We start from the raw sequence: 16,169 nt of genomic DNA on the forward strand, positions 1-16,169 counted from the left end.
GAAAAAAGCAAAAACCTTCAATCTCACATCGAGTAGCTGCCATGACTTCTGCCATTTAAAAAAAATCCGGGGCTGGGGATTTAGCTCAATGGTAGAGCGCTTACCTAGGAAGCGCAAGGCCCTGGGTTCGGTCCCCAGCTCCGAAAAAAAGAACCAAAAAAAAAAAAATCCATTTTCACGTACATGACTAAATCATTCCTGCTCCACTATTTTGTGGTGCTTTGTTTTTAAAACACTCCCTGAACACTTAATAACCATGTCAGGCCTCAGAGACAGCAAGTGGAGCAGACACTACTCCTGCCTTTGGAAAAGCATTCTCCCTTCTAAGACCTGATTAAAACAAGCAATCCCAAGTACAATGCGACTAGAAATCACAGTTTGTGGGACAGAGAGAACGCACCTGACCTAGGGCTGCAGCGCATGCGCATGCGGGCCTGAGTGCAGCTCAAGAGGCCATGTTTTACGTGCTGAGAGTGATCGAGTACAGCGGGTAAAGGGCATAGCAGTCCAGAGTGGCTCTTGTTCACCCTAGCATGGCTCAAGTATGGGGTTCTGGCAGGAGATCCAGGCAGAAAAAGTGAGCCGAGCTCCTGGCTAAAGGTTCTGCTTTTAGAACAATAGATGGCATTGAGCACTTTATGGTAGAGTGACCTGGTGAGATCCTTGTTCTTAAAAGACTGAAGATGGGGGCGGAGGGATAGGTGGGGTGGGGGTGAGGGGACAATAGGCAAAACATAAGAGAGACTTAGTCCATTGCTGGCTTCAGGAAATGAAAATAGCATAAAGTCAAATTGAGACGAAGGCAAAGAACCAGAAATAAAACAGGAATTCAAGGGAGACAGAGCAGAGGAGCCTAGACCTATCCTTATACAGCACAACCCTGTGAGAGAAGCACCTGAAACACCCAGGCCCTAGCGAGTGGGGGCTGAGGATGTGTGAGCCGAACACTGAGGTGAAGGAAACTGCAAAGAGAGGAAGCAAGAGGCTGGTTTGAGGCAGTTTGAGACGTTCAGAGATTGCTAAGGTATTTTCACAGAACGCCCTTCAGCTCAGACATCCTTCAGCTGAGTAGGATGACACATTGGTGCCTGTTTTGACTTTCGGGATCCCTTTCACTTATTGAAATTAAATACCATCTACTACATCTCATAGTGATGGGGTCTATTGTACAATGAAGCACAGAACCCATAGAAATGGGTTTTAGTTAGTAGATATATGTCGTATAACATAAATATGAAATATGATTTAAAATTAAATTCAAATAATGCATATCTTGAGCTGTCTTTAGTAGTTTCAGATAGGAATGGCTGTGTCAACATCTTGAAAGACAAACAATTCCTGAAGTGACCAAGTACTTCTTGGAATTTGAGCTTAAATAAAATGACAGTTTCATGGCCTCTTAACAGTTCTAAATAATAACCATCAATATGGAAACCATCGCCAAAATAGTCCTTAACAAGTAGGTTTCTCTCTCTGTGTTAGGCTGAGGTAGCTCTCTTTCCATGGGTATTAGTTACCGCCCTTTATATGAGGAGTCCACACTAAAGAGCAAAGATAGGAGGAGTATCCAGAAGCAGGAGGGGAGGCAAGAATACAAGCAAAGCACCGTGTGTACGTGGATGACGAAGTCAAGATGGGGGCTGGAGAAATGGCTCAGTAGCTAAGAACACTAACCACTCTTGCAAAGGACCCAGGTTCAGTTCCTGGTGGCTCAAAAAAAAAAAAAAAAAATAGAAAAAGAAAAAAAAATATCACAGTCAACTGCATCACGTGTGTAATATACTCAAACAAAACACAAAAAGTAAAGAAACAAAACATGAAAGGAGAACTAGCCTGCTGGAAAGACTGGGACTACTGACCTCCAGGTGCTGGTGACCTCTGCTCCCCATTTCCTGGAGTCCCTATTGGTATCATGGCACTTGCCAAAACGGACTCGGAGGCAACATGACACATGGCAGCTATGTGGGGAAATGACGGAGATGAGCATAGCGCTAGATGGTCATTGAGAACCCCTTAGCATGGCCTACAGCTCTCCATATCAAATACGCAACATCCATGAGCGCTCAGCAAGAGCTCAGCGCTGGTAGAGAATGTGTTGGGGGAGGGACTACCTTCCTAAGCAATTCTCTGAGTCAGGGAAGTTTCTGCCTGGTCGCCACCTACACCCCTTCTCTGTCAAACAATGTTCCATTTTGTTTTCTCTCTCCTGGGCACTTACTCAGAGGCTGCTCTCTCTGCCTGGAACCTCTTCCCACCCCTGTGCCTTCTCTGCCCTGTTCCCTATCTCCCTCTGTGCCGGGCTCCAGCTCCTCCTCCGGCGCCTGGCTGGGTGACTCTGCACTGCTGTTGCCAGCCTTCTGTCTACCCTCTAGTCTCTGCTCCTTGAGGGCAGAAACTGACTCGGTTTCTGTTTTCCTGACTTCAGCCTTAGCTTGCAGCGCAGCCATGTCTCACAAGTAGTGAGTGACTGTGTGGATGAGCAGCCAGGGACGTTTTCAGGGAGGAATGGGGGGGGGGGGGCAAAATAAAACAAAAACCAAACAAACCCAACAACAGACTGAAAGAGAAAACTCAGTTTCCCCTTAACAAGGAATTGGCATTATCATGAGACATTATATATTTTAGTGAATCAATGAAGCAAGAACAGCAAAAAATTCTCGACAAGGGAGTGCTATTTTTTAAAAACAAACACGCTAAATCTGAAGGGCTATCTTTTTTTTTTTAAAAAGACTTATTTATTTAATATATATGGATACACTGTAGCTGTCTTCAGACACACCAGAAGAGGGTATCAGACTTTATTTCAGATGGTTGTGAGCCACCATGTGGTTGCTGGGAATTGGACCTCTGGAAGAGGAGTCAGTGCTCTTAACCACTGAGCCATCTCTCCAGCCCGGCTTTGTATTATCTTTTTTTAAAAAATTATTTATTTATGTATATGAGTGCTCTGTCATTTACAAATACTCTTGCATGGCAAGAGAGGGGAGCAAATCAAATGGATGGTTATGAGACACCATGTAGGTGCTGGGAATTGAACTCAGGGCTTCTGGAAGAACAGCCAGCGCTCTTAACCACTGAGCCATCTCTCTGGCAGGTATTATCTTATACTACAATAATTTCCAAATATTTTTAACAAAGACCCAAAGTGAAGAACACACATACAACTGGATGCTTCTTCTTCTTCTTCTTCTTCTTCTTCTTCTTCTTCTTCTTCTTCTTCTTCTTCTTCTTCTTCTTCTTCTTCTTCTTCTTCTTCTTCTTCTTCGATGTAAGAAAAAGTTCCAAGAATATTTACATTATCCACTATACGCTAGTCAAAGCCTGGTGTGGGAAGCAGTGTTTAGTCGCATGGAAGAATTTTAAGAAATGACTTAAAGTTTGTAGAAAATGCTTCTGAGTAGACATCATGAAGTCTGGTGGGTGTAAGTTGAGGTTGTTAACAATCAGACCACCAGGCAGTATAGATACTGGGATGTTTCAGATGGCCTTTCTTTTTAAGAGCGGGTATTAGCAAAAAAAGATTCTTTTTTTTTTTTCCAGCAATGGTGCCACATGGGAAGATCTTTTAATGCTGACTCTGGAGACATTTTCAGTCATTCACGAGACACTCAAGACTTGACAGAAGGAACTAACGCAAGGCTATATTTATTCTGGGTCATTCCAATGGGGTATACATATTTGGAATGGTTTTCTAATTGTTTTCGGTTACCATAGAAAGGAGTTTTCTATACATCTGAGCCATTTGTCAAGGGATACTTTTATTGATGATGTTCAAATTCAACAAGGATAGAAATTGCAGGCTACTGAGTTTTTCAGGACTTTTTGTTGGGGTTAGAGAGATGGACCAATGGTCAAGAGCACTGGTTATTCTTCCAAAGGACCCAGGTTCAGTTCTCAGCACAGATAGGAAGCTCACAACTGTCTGTAACTCCACTTCCTAGGGATCTGACACTCTTACATCAATGCATATAAAATAAAATATTTGTAAAAGATCCTTTGAAGTCCAAGTATATTATTCTAATAATATCTGTGCAACTACATGCATGGCCATACATCATGTGTGTTATAATCTGTGTGCAGAGAACACTTCTCCAGATCTGTGTTCAAATGCTGTCTTATTACAAAAACCTTCCAAAATGAAATATTACCGTTCCCAAATCTTCATGCTTCCCCCTACTCTGTCTGATCTTCTCTGCAGACCTCCTGTCTGATATGTTCTCCATGAAGAGAAGAACTTGGTTGGTTTTGTTCACTGCTGTAATCCATGTAATTCAATTGAGATCTAACACATGATGTGTATTGAATAAATTTTAAGACAAAAATGAGTTAAATGTATCAAAAACTTACAAGGAAAAGAGTCAAGCATATTTCTCCTAATTTTACATAATTATTTCTTCCCAAATACTTGCATTGACCAACATGCTTTGTATGATGCATAATTAATTATAAGGTTGTGCTACAATTTACGCACATTTTTCTCTTGAAAGCAGGTTTGTTTAGCATACTTGTGACTATTTCTATGTCAAATGTCATTGTAAAGCTGAATAACTTATTTCATTCACCAGATTTTGATATCTATTCCAATTCGGTGGAACTATCAAAACTCAAATTTATCTTTTAATTAAAATACAAAAAAGCACCAGGGGGCTGGAGAGATGGCTCAGCAATTTAGAGCGATGACTGTTCTTCCAGAGGTCCTGAGTTCAATCCCCAGCAGACACATGGTGGCTCACAACCACCTGTAATGAGATCCAATGCCCTCTTCTGCTGTGTCTGAAGACAGCTACAATGTACTCATATAAGTAAAATAAATAAATAAATCTAAAAAACATTATAAAAAGATGCTTAGACTTGACTGACTACAGTTGTTCCATTAATTAAAATATCAACCACTAGTATCAAATGGTGGTGAATATGTTTACGTGTTCCACAAGCATAGGCTACTGGTTCAAGGTCAAACACAAAACCCAATGATGCTAATAACTAGATTTACTCATCACTCAGCGTGTTAGTAAACCCCAATTACATGGAATCTCAAAAATCTGAACAACTCTTTTGCATCCCCAAAACACAAAAGTAATTTTTAGAAATTAATCACTTCTAGTTGCAGTAGTCGCTCTCTGAATGCCGTCTCTCGATAGCATTGACTGATTCTGAAGGCAAAGCTCTGTGAGCTAAAAATGAAACATGTAGCCAAACCATTCATGCCAAAGAATGAATTGAGAGAACTCAGACCCCTAACTTAACTGCACTACAACGCCACAGGGACTGAGCGTATGGAGCATTGGCAGAGAGGTCAGAACCATCCAGAAGCCTGTCCCTACACAAGTGGTCCTTACACCAGTGGTCAGTTACTCTTCCACAGAGATGCCAAACCATTTACCAGAAGAGAATCTTCTTGACAAATAATGTTAAGAAGAGTAAATATGTACACATAAAAATGTAAATCATACCTTCTACATGTACAGAAATTTAGTCAAAATGGGCTATTAAGCCTAAACCTAACAAGCAAAATCTGAAAAACTCTTGAGCAAAACACAGGAGTGAATCTCTGTAGCCTGGCATTAGGAAATTGCTTTTAAAACAAAAGAATAAGAAATGGTAAGGTGAACCTCATCAAAAATTAAAAAAAAAATTACTCTTCTAAAAACACTGTACAGCAGACCAAAAACCATTTGTCTCACTGAAGTTTTTGTTTCTCGAATAGGTAAAGAACCCACAACTTGGGTAAAAGCAACAGCTCAGTTCGGAAATAAGCACAAAACTTGAATATTTTACCAAAGGGCCTTAAAGATACGAAACTATACTCCATTAGTAATAGGAAACTGAAAACCACTAATTGGTTCTCACCGGACATGGCTGTGCCCAGGAAAACCAATAATCGCGGTGGATGTAAGGAAACGGGAAATGCTGTGGGAAATGCACGGTTGAGCCATTTTAGAACGTGGTTTTGCAACCTCGTTGAACGCGAGTTCGTCCTATAACCTCGTGCTTCTACTGCAGAGCAGGGGAAACTGTGTGAGCATCGAAGACTTTCAGGTAAGTGCAGCAGCTTCAGTCACAGACCAATCCTAGAAACAACCCAAATATCACCAGCGGCTGAATACACACATACATGTTGTGCATGTGTTGGCATGTGTATGTTCCTATGCACACGTATTACTACAGTCTTATACATCTGTAGTTTAAAATTAGTATGAAATTTTACAAACTCTATAAACATTACAAGAATGAATGCATATGTGTAATTAAAAATTATCTAGTTAAAAAATTATAGACCCTTCCACTTCTTAGCTTTTTTTTTGCTAGGCCAGTTACTCAACTTTCCGAGGGGCTATGCTTGTTAGATATGGGCAAGGATAACATTCCTCATAGATTATGGTATGATGGCATAAAACATGCAGAGTGCTTAGCGCTGAACTGTCCCAATGAGTCTCTGATAAATTGGAATAATTTAGTTTCTACTCACACAGAGGAAGGAGAAGGCAGCCATTTGGTGACGCAGAGAAGACTCCTGCCCTTCCAGCTGTCAGCTTTCAATTTTTCCCCATAGTCTCTCAATCTCGATTGCCTAAATCTGTAAACGAGGGTCTAAAGTACAGACAGCTAGGGAATCATAGGACAGACACTGCAAAGCACAATAAATGATAAACTCCTGTTTTATCATAGCTTCCGTCCCCTTCACACCACCGAGGCTATGTTTATAGAAGAACCAGACTAACTACCCATAGGACAATGTAGGGTTGTTTCTCAACCCCTAAGTTCATAATGAAACGGTCCGTTCACCGGTGAGACGTTCTCGAAACAAAGTTTACCCTCCGTTGTTTGAACGCAAAAAAAAGGAGGACCATGGCACCTCCTATCTGAAACACTCTGCCTGTCCTCACCAGCTATCAGGCTCAGCTAAATATGGCTCTGGCCACTGTGTGAATAATCCCTGCGGGTTCTGAGACCTCCGTCCACCACTGATGTGACATTCTTTGTGTTCAAATGTCTAGCTGACGTCTGATGCTTAAAACAGCCCATGCTTTCACCCTCTCCACATTGTCACAGCCCTGCATCACCGCTCTTAAAAGGTTCCCGAGGCCACTCCTCACACCAGCTGCCGACCAGCCTGAAGCTTGCTCGCCTCTCTGTCTGCCTCTGCTTGCCTTGAATGCCTGGTTCTTTAAGCTCTTGGGGAGTCTGACAAGGCCGGGACCATGTCTACATTTGGCTACAGAAGGGGACTTAGTAAATATGAATCCATCGATGAGGATGAACTTCTGGCCTCCCTCACAGCTGAAGAGCTGAAGGAGCTTGAGAGGGAGCTGGAAGACATTGAACCTGATCGAAACCTTCCTGTGGGGCTAAGACAAAAGAGTCTGACAGAGAAAACCCCAACCGGAAACTTCAGCCGAGAGGCGCTGATGGCGTACTGGGAAAAGGAGTCCCAAAAACTTTTGGAGAAGGAACGGCTGGGGGAATGTGGAAAGGTAGGCTTTGAGGACCATACCCGTCTGTGTCCATCATCCTTATCCCCACCCCCACTCCAAAGTCAGACGGTGGCGTTTTCTGTAGCTTCTCAGTCTTCATCACCTTAGCTTTCTTATAACCCAGTTGTATCCATTACTGTAGTATTTTCCAGGCCAAAATGGTCTCACCAATTTTGTACGTAAAAACCTCCTGGGTTTGAACGAGTCGCCAAATAATCTAAGGCACTGATGGTGCATAGCATGTTTCTGATACAATTTTTTTTTCAGAGAAATACATTTATTTCCTGATTCTTTGACAGTAATAATGGCAGTAGAAAAATTAGTTTTATGTTTCCAATGCCCACAAATTCAAGACCATGGGGGAAAAGGTGGGGAGGAGAGTCAGGAGTCCTTGTTCTTTGTCCTGTTCTGTCCTTAAGCTGTTAAGAGTTTGCACTGACAAACATTTCTTCAGGGTTCTCTTCCCATCTATCCTTTGAGGGGGCTCAATTTCTTGTTTCTTTTGTGAACCAAGATCCCCTCTTTTGAGATTTTAAGGTGGTCTACAGTTATGCACAAAAAAATGCACACTTTTGCATAGAATTCTAAAGGATGAAATCAGATTAAGAATGCACGTACAGACCCATCTCTTGAGAATCTTCCTGATGGGGAGTCTGAGAATGGAAACAGACTTGTGTTGGAGAACTCAGGTCTAAGAAGCCCTTGTGTGTTGCCCAGGGAGGAGCCATTTTGAATCTACCAGTGACTCAACTCTGAAAGGAAGTTCAGAGGACTGGTCTCAGGGAAAGTCATTATAGCAAAAGAGCATTGAAAGAAACTCTGAGTTCACAGAAGAAATCAGGCCGGGAACAACTGCTCAAAAGCCCATGTGCTCCACTGAAGTCACTTATAATCAAAACGGCTCATGGTGGCCAGCTTTCTCCAGTACTCATCTGCGAGCCGTGGTGAAAGATAGCGTCATGCACCACATTTGTGGCTAGATATGGGAGAGCTTTGCCTGTGTCATCCAGTCCCAATCATGGGAAGGGCCACTGGGCCCAAGGCAGGATCTTCCAAGGCCAGCCACTATGGCTGCAGTAGTGAGGGACAAAAGGAGGGGACAAGGAGGGAACACCCATGACCAGGCAAGATTTGAGCTAGTCAGTTCTCCTGAGATTAGCACATCAGACTTGGATTTGCTTTACTTGGTTTCCTTGTTTGTTTTTGGTTTGGAATGGAAATAAGAATCAACAGCCCGATGAAACAGAATGGCATCGTATTATACTTACTAAAGAATGTCCTTCTGAATAAGAATACGATTGTCCATAAGAAGCCAGGACACAGAGGCACCTACAACAATAATGGGACAAAGGCATTTTAATGTCATAATGTTATGACAGCAGAAGCAACCAAAGGGCAACGCCTGCTGTCAGCTGTTGCTGAGCCCTACCTCACGCTGCCAAAGGTTTCGCCGATCCTGCCAACGGCTTATCGGTTCAATTAGAGCGGCTGTCTTTCTTACCCACTCTGATGCCTTTCTCGACTGCTTCACTTTTCTCCCACTTCACTGTTCCAGCCAGCTGTCCCTGGAGTCACAAGGGTGCTGAGCAGAGGGAGTAAACCAGTCCTACTAGTAGGGTAAACTTTCAAGCAGCTGAGGGGCCACGGGGAGCAGGTGCCTGTCTCCATGACGATGGTACAAAGAGGTTTCATGAGGAGGAGCTAGGGTCTGAATGGGGCTTGTGGGATCAGGCTACTGGCTTTGTGACAGTTTCAGAATATTCTGAGTCATGCCCCCTGAGGGACAGCCTTTTTCTCTGTCCATCTAGGTTGACCCAAATGTGTACTACACCATCTCCAGGCACCCTGGACATGCGACACCGTGGCTCTCCTCATTAGAGTAGCGGCTGGGTCTAAGGCACAGGTGCCGATGACTTTCCTCACAGTATCTTATTTCGTGTTACTGTTTGTCACTTGAGAGCCGAGAGGAGGAGAAATTAGGGAACTTACGTGAGAATAGCAGCTTGTCAGTCAAGTTGTAGTCGAAACTAGAGACTCTTGGCCCGGAGGCCATTTTCAGACTTGTAGGTGCCTGGACAGCAGGATAGACTTCACCTGGCACTACAAAAAGCACAAATTCGAGCCTCTTCAGTATCTGTAGATGAGGAACTCTTGAGGGTAGGAACCAATCTGCTGCAGCCTATCAATTCCGCCCAGTCATTAGGACATGCTAACATGGACTGCAAGAACCATTCAATTCCTTGAGACCCAGAAAGGTTCAGTGATTTGTCTAAAGACAACTAGCTATTTATGGGGAGAGCTGGGACAAGGGCTGACAGCCAGGCCTCTTGCTTCTGTGTAGATGTGATGGTGTTGTGGAGATGATCAGAAGAGGCTGGCGCTGGCTGGCTGCCTCCTCATCCTTGCTCTATTTAATCCCCAGGTTCACCAGCATTTGCATTCTGTCTGCTTAGTCCCTCCCACCCCATCTTCCAGCTCTTCCTCTGTGCACACCTTTCCACCTCCGATCCCCAAAGGATCAAACCTAACTCCAAAGTAGTCGATGTAGGAGGCATTACCCACATCCCTCCGGTGTAGGACTAATTCATAAAGGAGCAGATGCCCTGTGGACTGTTCTATCTTCCCCTTTCCCCCTGCTGCTATTTTACTCCCATACGCTCCCCTCCTGGGGTGATCTAGATTGCCCTGGACTGCTTTAGAAAAGTCCTGAATCCTGGTAAACCTCTCAGGCTCAGGCAAATAGCCAGGACTCTTGGTCACTTAGTCCTACCCGACCTTATCAGTATTTTTTCTAGCTATATAGTCCTGACTGTGAGATGTCGTTAATTAATGCCAACCTAGACCATCTATCCAGTAAACAATCTGTGCTGAGCCTCTATGCCATGCTCATCATGGTACTAAGTGAAAAAGATACGGGCCCACACCCATTTTAATCATCTACTGGGAAAACGGCAAACAAACAGTTAAAGTGGGAGCTAACTGGAAGAAGCGGCATTGGCCAGCATCTCAGGGACAAACTCAGGAAGTGCTAAAGAGGGACTTCAGGAAGAGGCATTATTAGATATTACATAAGAGCTCACGTTGCTAGAGAGCTGACACTGTTTTCAGATGTATTTTGAAGGGGAAAAGCTTTTGCAGATAGAGACTCAAGATCATTAAATACTAAAGGAGATGAGATTTCATGGTTGTATGAAGGCTTTGGAGTTTTCCAAATACTCTGAATTTTTGAGACAGGCCAATAGACACCTCTGGGTAGCTGATAGGGGCTCCACTTATAAGAATTTACACAAAGCAAAAGGACTTGGGACAAGGGGTGTCAGAACTCTGTCTAGCTGATCCATTTACTTCTTTGCAGGGTGTTTTGTATCATTGAGTTATGACTCCTGTCCCTCCACCAACCCTTTGAGACAGACAGACAGACAGACAGACAGACACACACACACACACACACACACACACACACACACACACACCCTTCTTCTCCTAATACATCAAGTAAATTGACACTGGACAGGTCATCCCAGGAGAGGTTGACCCTTTCCGAGGCCATCACTTGGTGCCTGCCATTCCAGACAAGTGTGGCTAACTGGAGGCTATTCTGTGACAGCAACTGGGCAGACAAGCCTGGAGTCCAACATAATGTTTTCCAAAGTTCCATCCATCCACATGCCACAGACAACGTCCCCCAACCCCCACCTCCAGAAGTTAAAAAAAAAAAAGTGCTTCCAATGTAGAGTTAAGCATTCAGGCTGTGGGGGCAGCAAGGGCCACAGGGCTTTGAAAAAGACAAGGATTCACAAGAGTCCTATTAAGACCTTGTTTAATAAAAGATAACATGGAGCAGAGAAAGTAGTCTTTTGGGGGTCTGTGCAGAGGGACTAGTGAACAGAAGTGACATTAGAATCAAAACCGGTTTGCCTGAAAGCCTTTTTACAACTGACACATGCTAAGTAAGTTTAAAGCATCAGGCCCCGCCAGGACTTGCTTTGCTGCTTGTAGGAATCAGGGAGACTGTCACAGTTTACCATGGCTTCCACCGATGGTTTTGTTTGTTGTTTCTCCAGAGAACAGGTTTTGCTCTGCCCTGATCAGCAGCAGCTCTATGGGAGTGTGGAGTTTCCACATTCTTGTGCTCGGTGCCATCACATAACAGAAAAATGCCAGAGCAGCAAACTACATCTGCTTCTCAACAAGGAGACAAACAGGACAGAGGGTACTTGGCTTGGTCACATCTGCAATTGACTGAGAACTCTGTTGCTCAGTTCTGTCCCCAGCCTGGGCCCCTCACTTTCAGATTGAGTTAAGTTGCCTTGACCTTGGACCTCACTCTCTAACCTAGACAAGCTTCGAACTCACTTTCTTCCTTCAATCTTCCAATTAGCCAGGAGTGCAGGTGTGCACCAACAGACCTGGTAAAGTTTTGAACATTAAGGAAAGAGAAGTCAATCTTATACTGTTTATTTTCACTGCACTTGTTTGGATAGGGCGGTGAACTCATTCCAGAGGGAGGCATAGACTGGCAAAACTGGAACAAAGTGAGTGGAGAAGTCAACCTGCTAAAATGTCCTTGGTTCATTTTATTTACAATGGTACGTGTAGAGATCAAAGGGTAGCTTTGTGAAGTCACTTCTCTACCTTCACCTTTATGTGGGACCCGGGGATTGGACTCCATCAGGCTTATACTGTGAGTCCTTTTATCTGTTGAGACATCTCCCTAGGCTTCAAATGTAGAAAAAAAAAATGTATCCTACATTTTCCAGTGTTGATTCTCTGACTTGTGCGTTCAACTTAGAAAAATTATCAGATATATTTTGTTCAGTAAATGCTGGCTGTTTGGTAAAAGACCAATGTTTACAGAAAAGCTGTTAGTGGTTATGCAACAAAATGTTGACCTTGGCCACCTGAAGTAGAAGGTCAGAAACAAGGGCTTGCTAATCCTGTTCACTCCTGACCTCTGTGGTACTTGTGTTCGTTTTGTAAACGGCTAACTGTGCTTCAAGGGAAAAGCTTAATGATTGTCCCTACCCTCCTTAGCTTGCAGAAGAAGACAAGGAAGAGAGTGAGGAGGAACTAATCTTCACAGAGAGCAACAGCGAAGTCTCCGAGGAGGTGTGTACGGAAGAGGAGGAGGAGTCTACAGAGGAAGAGGAAGAAGAGGAGGAAGAAGACAGTGAGGAAGAGGAAGTGACGACGGAAGTCACAAAACATATTAACGGAACTGTAAGCCACAATGGTGTTAATCCTGATAACTCTAAGCCAAAGACATTTAAAAGCCAAATAGAAAATATAAATTTAACCAACGGCAACAGTGGAGGAACACAGAGGAACACAGAGTCGCCAGCTGCCATTCACCCCTGTGGGAATCCCACTGTTATCGAGGATGCTCTGGAAAAGATTAAAAACAATGACCCCGACACAACAGAAGTTAATCTGAACAATATTGAGAACATCACCACCCAGACCTTATCCCGATTTGCTGAAGCTCTCAAGGAGAACACAGTAGTGAAGACGTTCAGTCTGGCCAACACGCACGCTGACGACGCCGCGGCGATTGCCATTGCGGAAATGCTCAAGGTTAACGAGCACATTACCAGCGTAAACGTGGAGTCCAACTTCATCACCGGCAAGGGGATCCTGGCCATCATGAGAGCGCTGCAGCACAACACAGTGCTCACCGAGCTGCGCTTCCACAACCAGAGGCACATCATGGGCTCCCAGGTCGAGATGGAGATTGTCAAGCTGCTCAAGGAGAATACCACGCTGCTGAGGCTGGGCTACCATTTTGAGCTCCCAGGACCGAGAATGAGTATGACGAGTATTTTAACCAGGAATATGGATAAACAGAGGCAAAAACGCATGCAGGAGCAAAAACAGCAAGAGGGGCATGATGGAGGAGCTACTCTTAGGACCAAAGTCTGGCAAAGAGGGACGCCTGGCTCTTCTCCGTATGCATCTCCGAGGCAGTCTCCATGGTCGTCTCCTAAAGTCTCCAAGAAAGTGCACACCGGGAGGAGCCGACCTCCATCTCCTGTGGCCCCGCCTCCACCCCCTCCCCCACCTCCCCTTCCTCCCCACATGCTGCCTCCTCCTCCTCCTCCCCCTGCTCCTCCACTCCCAGAGAAAAAGCTCATCACCAGAAACATTGCAGAAGTCATTAAACAACAGGAAAGCGCCCAGCGGGCCCTACAAAATGGACAGCGAAAGAAAAAAGGGAAAAAGGTTAAGAAACAACCCAACAATATCCTAAAGGAAATTAAGAATTCTCTGAGGTCAGTGCAAGAGAAGAAAATGGAAGAAAGCTCCCGGCCCTCTACCCCACAGAGATCAGCTCATGAGAACCTCATGGAAGCCATTCGGGGGAGCAGTATAAGACAGCTACGGAGGGTAAGTCACCCCAGGTGTGACTCTAATAATTGTGTATGTGAACAAGCACGATGCCACGTGTGAGCATTAGGGGTGGGTACACTGAGGGGGAGAATGATTACATCTCCATTTGGACCAGTACATGTGTGCCAACTTATCTTACTGTCTCAGCCAGGATCCTTGTATGATAACTGTAAAACATAAAAATTCAAATTTCCAAAACTAAAGAAACAAACCAGGGAGTATCGCCTGCCTTCTAAAAGGATCCATCACTTAGTCAGAACTTTCACCAGAAGACTGAGAGTGATTCACCACCAAATTTATAATGTAGATGCCACACAGTGACCATAATCTACATTCAAACTATTCTTACAGAATACTGCCATAGGTAAACATTACAGGTGGTGGGGATAAGGGCGGTGATTTGCTTTAATATACATGTTGGCTTCATTGAAAGACAATCTCCTGCTTTTATAGGTGGAAGTTCCCGAAGCTCTGAGATAGAATGATCTGTAGAAGAGGACTCGGAAGTGTTTGGTGGTGTGACTTGAGGTGCATTGTGAGCTGTTTCCAAAATGCCTTCTTTAATTTGAAATATCTCCCAGCTTCAGACACTAGTCACTATGGAATTCCAAGGGGAATTCTAAGAAGCCATGAGCATGTTTCTTCTGTAAATATGAAAATAAACTTTTGTATGTTGTAAGATTCAACCGGGCAGCAAGCCTCAGAAGATCTCTTTGCCTCTCTGGTATCTCAGTTACTGAGCTCAAGTCACTTAGAGAAATGTGCTATTATTTTTGTAATCCCAATAACCTTAGATTAAAGTTTTTTTTAAAAGAGAAACTAATATTTTTCTGTGCATTAATATATCTGCTGGGTATGTGTTATATTGCTAAATATTAAAATCCTTACGTTCTTACACCAAAAGGATTCATGCCTTTAGCATTTGCTTTCTTTCTTCCCGTCCAAGAAATTCTGGCCAAATCTCTTCCTAGAAGACTAGATTAAAGAGCTTTCTGAACAGGCTGTTTGGGAAGAACGAGACAGGTTTGGGAAAAGATCCCTGTGTGTGGTCATTTCCCCAGATTCAATGACGTGAAAGTCATTCGGCAGCAGGGGCCCCTGTGCTTCCCTAAGTCCAATGGACACTCAGGAGCCAGTCTAATGACAGTATCAATCGATGATTTCTGGAAAGGATAGCAGGGATGTTAGGAAGTTTTGTGGTTGCAACAAATGGATGCTTAGGAGATGCTGGAAGGTAAAGATGAGGGTATCCTGGTGCAGATGCTGAAGAACTTGCAGCTCTCCCGGTGGACTCTCCCTGCGAACATCACTGGCTGTTCCTTCACCTCATTGCTTGCCCCAGGCAAATCTGAGTGATGCTAACGTCCATAAAAATATACTTGGGGACTTAGGCTTGTGTGCTCACAATTCCAACTACAACCCCGCCTCTTCCCCTGCCATTCAAGAACCATTTGAATTCAAGTAAGAGAAACACGCTTTCCAGATCTCCGCCCCTCTGTTGAATGTACTCCGATTCCTGGGGTCTCACATGTCCTGCAGGTTCTCTGAGACACCTAGTCACTCGTGTTCTGACTCATGGCCAGAGCTTTTAATTCTTTTCAACCAAGGGGATCATGCTTTGCTTTAAAATAGCTCTAGTAATTCTCAGGATTATTTCTTCTGTTCAACCCATCTCTTATGAAGAACACCTGGAATCGAAGAAGATTCCAGAAGTTTAGTCAGTGCCTGGGATTCACGTTAGAAGGCAGTAGATGAGGGTCATTTTCTGCACCAAGTTATTTCTCGTACATTTCACGGCATTAAGAGGTGCGACTCCCATTTGATAGGTGAGAAATGGAGGAGCAGAGTTAGCATGTGAAGCTGGGCATTGATTGACTGCAGACCCTAGGCTCTTGGGCACTACTCCTCATTGCTGCCACCCAGATGCTAGCCTCCCGATGGCCCTCACTCCCAGACACTCAGTCTAAGTTGCCGCTCCCCGTGGTGGTGGCTTCACTATTTTCACCCTTTCCATTAGTGTGCAAAACCATGTTTTATTTAGGGTTAAAGGTGTGTGTACGTTTGTACTCCTGTGGACATAAATCAAGAACAGAAAACCAGACCCTCCTTTTTACTAACCTTTGCTTGCAGACAGGATGTAGTATCTACCTAAGGCAAGAACTGAGAGAGAAGAGGCAGAGGAGGAAAGGATCTTGTTAAATCACTTAGTTAGGACTTCCTGAAGGAAGAGGGAGCATCTGATGGTGCTTGTGTTACCAGAAAATGCTTACCCTGGGGAGTGGAGGCTGGATAAGTCTTCCCCCTGGA

General features: G+C 44.1%; 1 protein-coding gene across 1 annotated transcript; it reads left to right on the forward strand.

The window, feature by feature from the left end:
- The first annotated feature begins 7,061 nt into the window (after nucleotides 1–7,061).
- On the forward strand, nucleotides 7,062–14,765 carry Lmod2 (leiomodin 2). The gene is given in 3 exon segments (NM_001100964.1): nucleotides 7,062–7,475; nucleotides 12,510–13,859; nucleotides 14,316–14,765. Coding segments are annotated over 3 exon segments (1,650 nt in total). The 5' UTR covers nucleotides 7,062–7,202; the 3' UTR covers nucleotides 14,343–14,765.
- The last annotated feature ends 1,404 nt before the right edge of the window (nucleotides 14,766–16,169 follow it).

Source organism: Rattus norvegicus, chromosome 4 (assembly GCF_021556685.1).
Source record: "Rattus norvegicus strain SHRSP/BbbUtx chromosome 4, alternate assembly SHRSP_T2T, whole genome shotgun sequence".
Classification (NCBI taxonomy): Eukaryota; Metazoa; Chordata; class Mammalia; order Rodentia; family Muridae; genus Rattus; species Rattus norvegicus.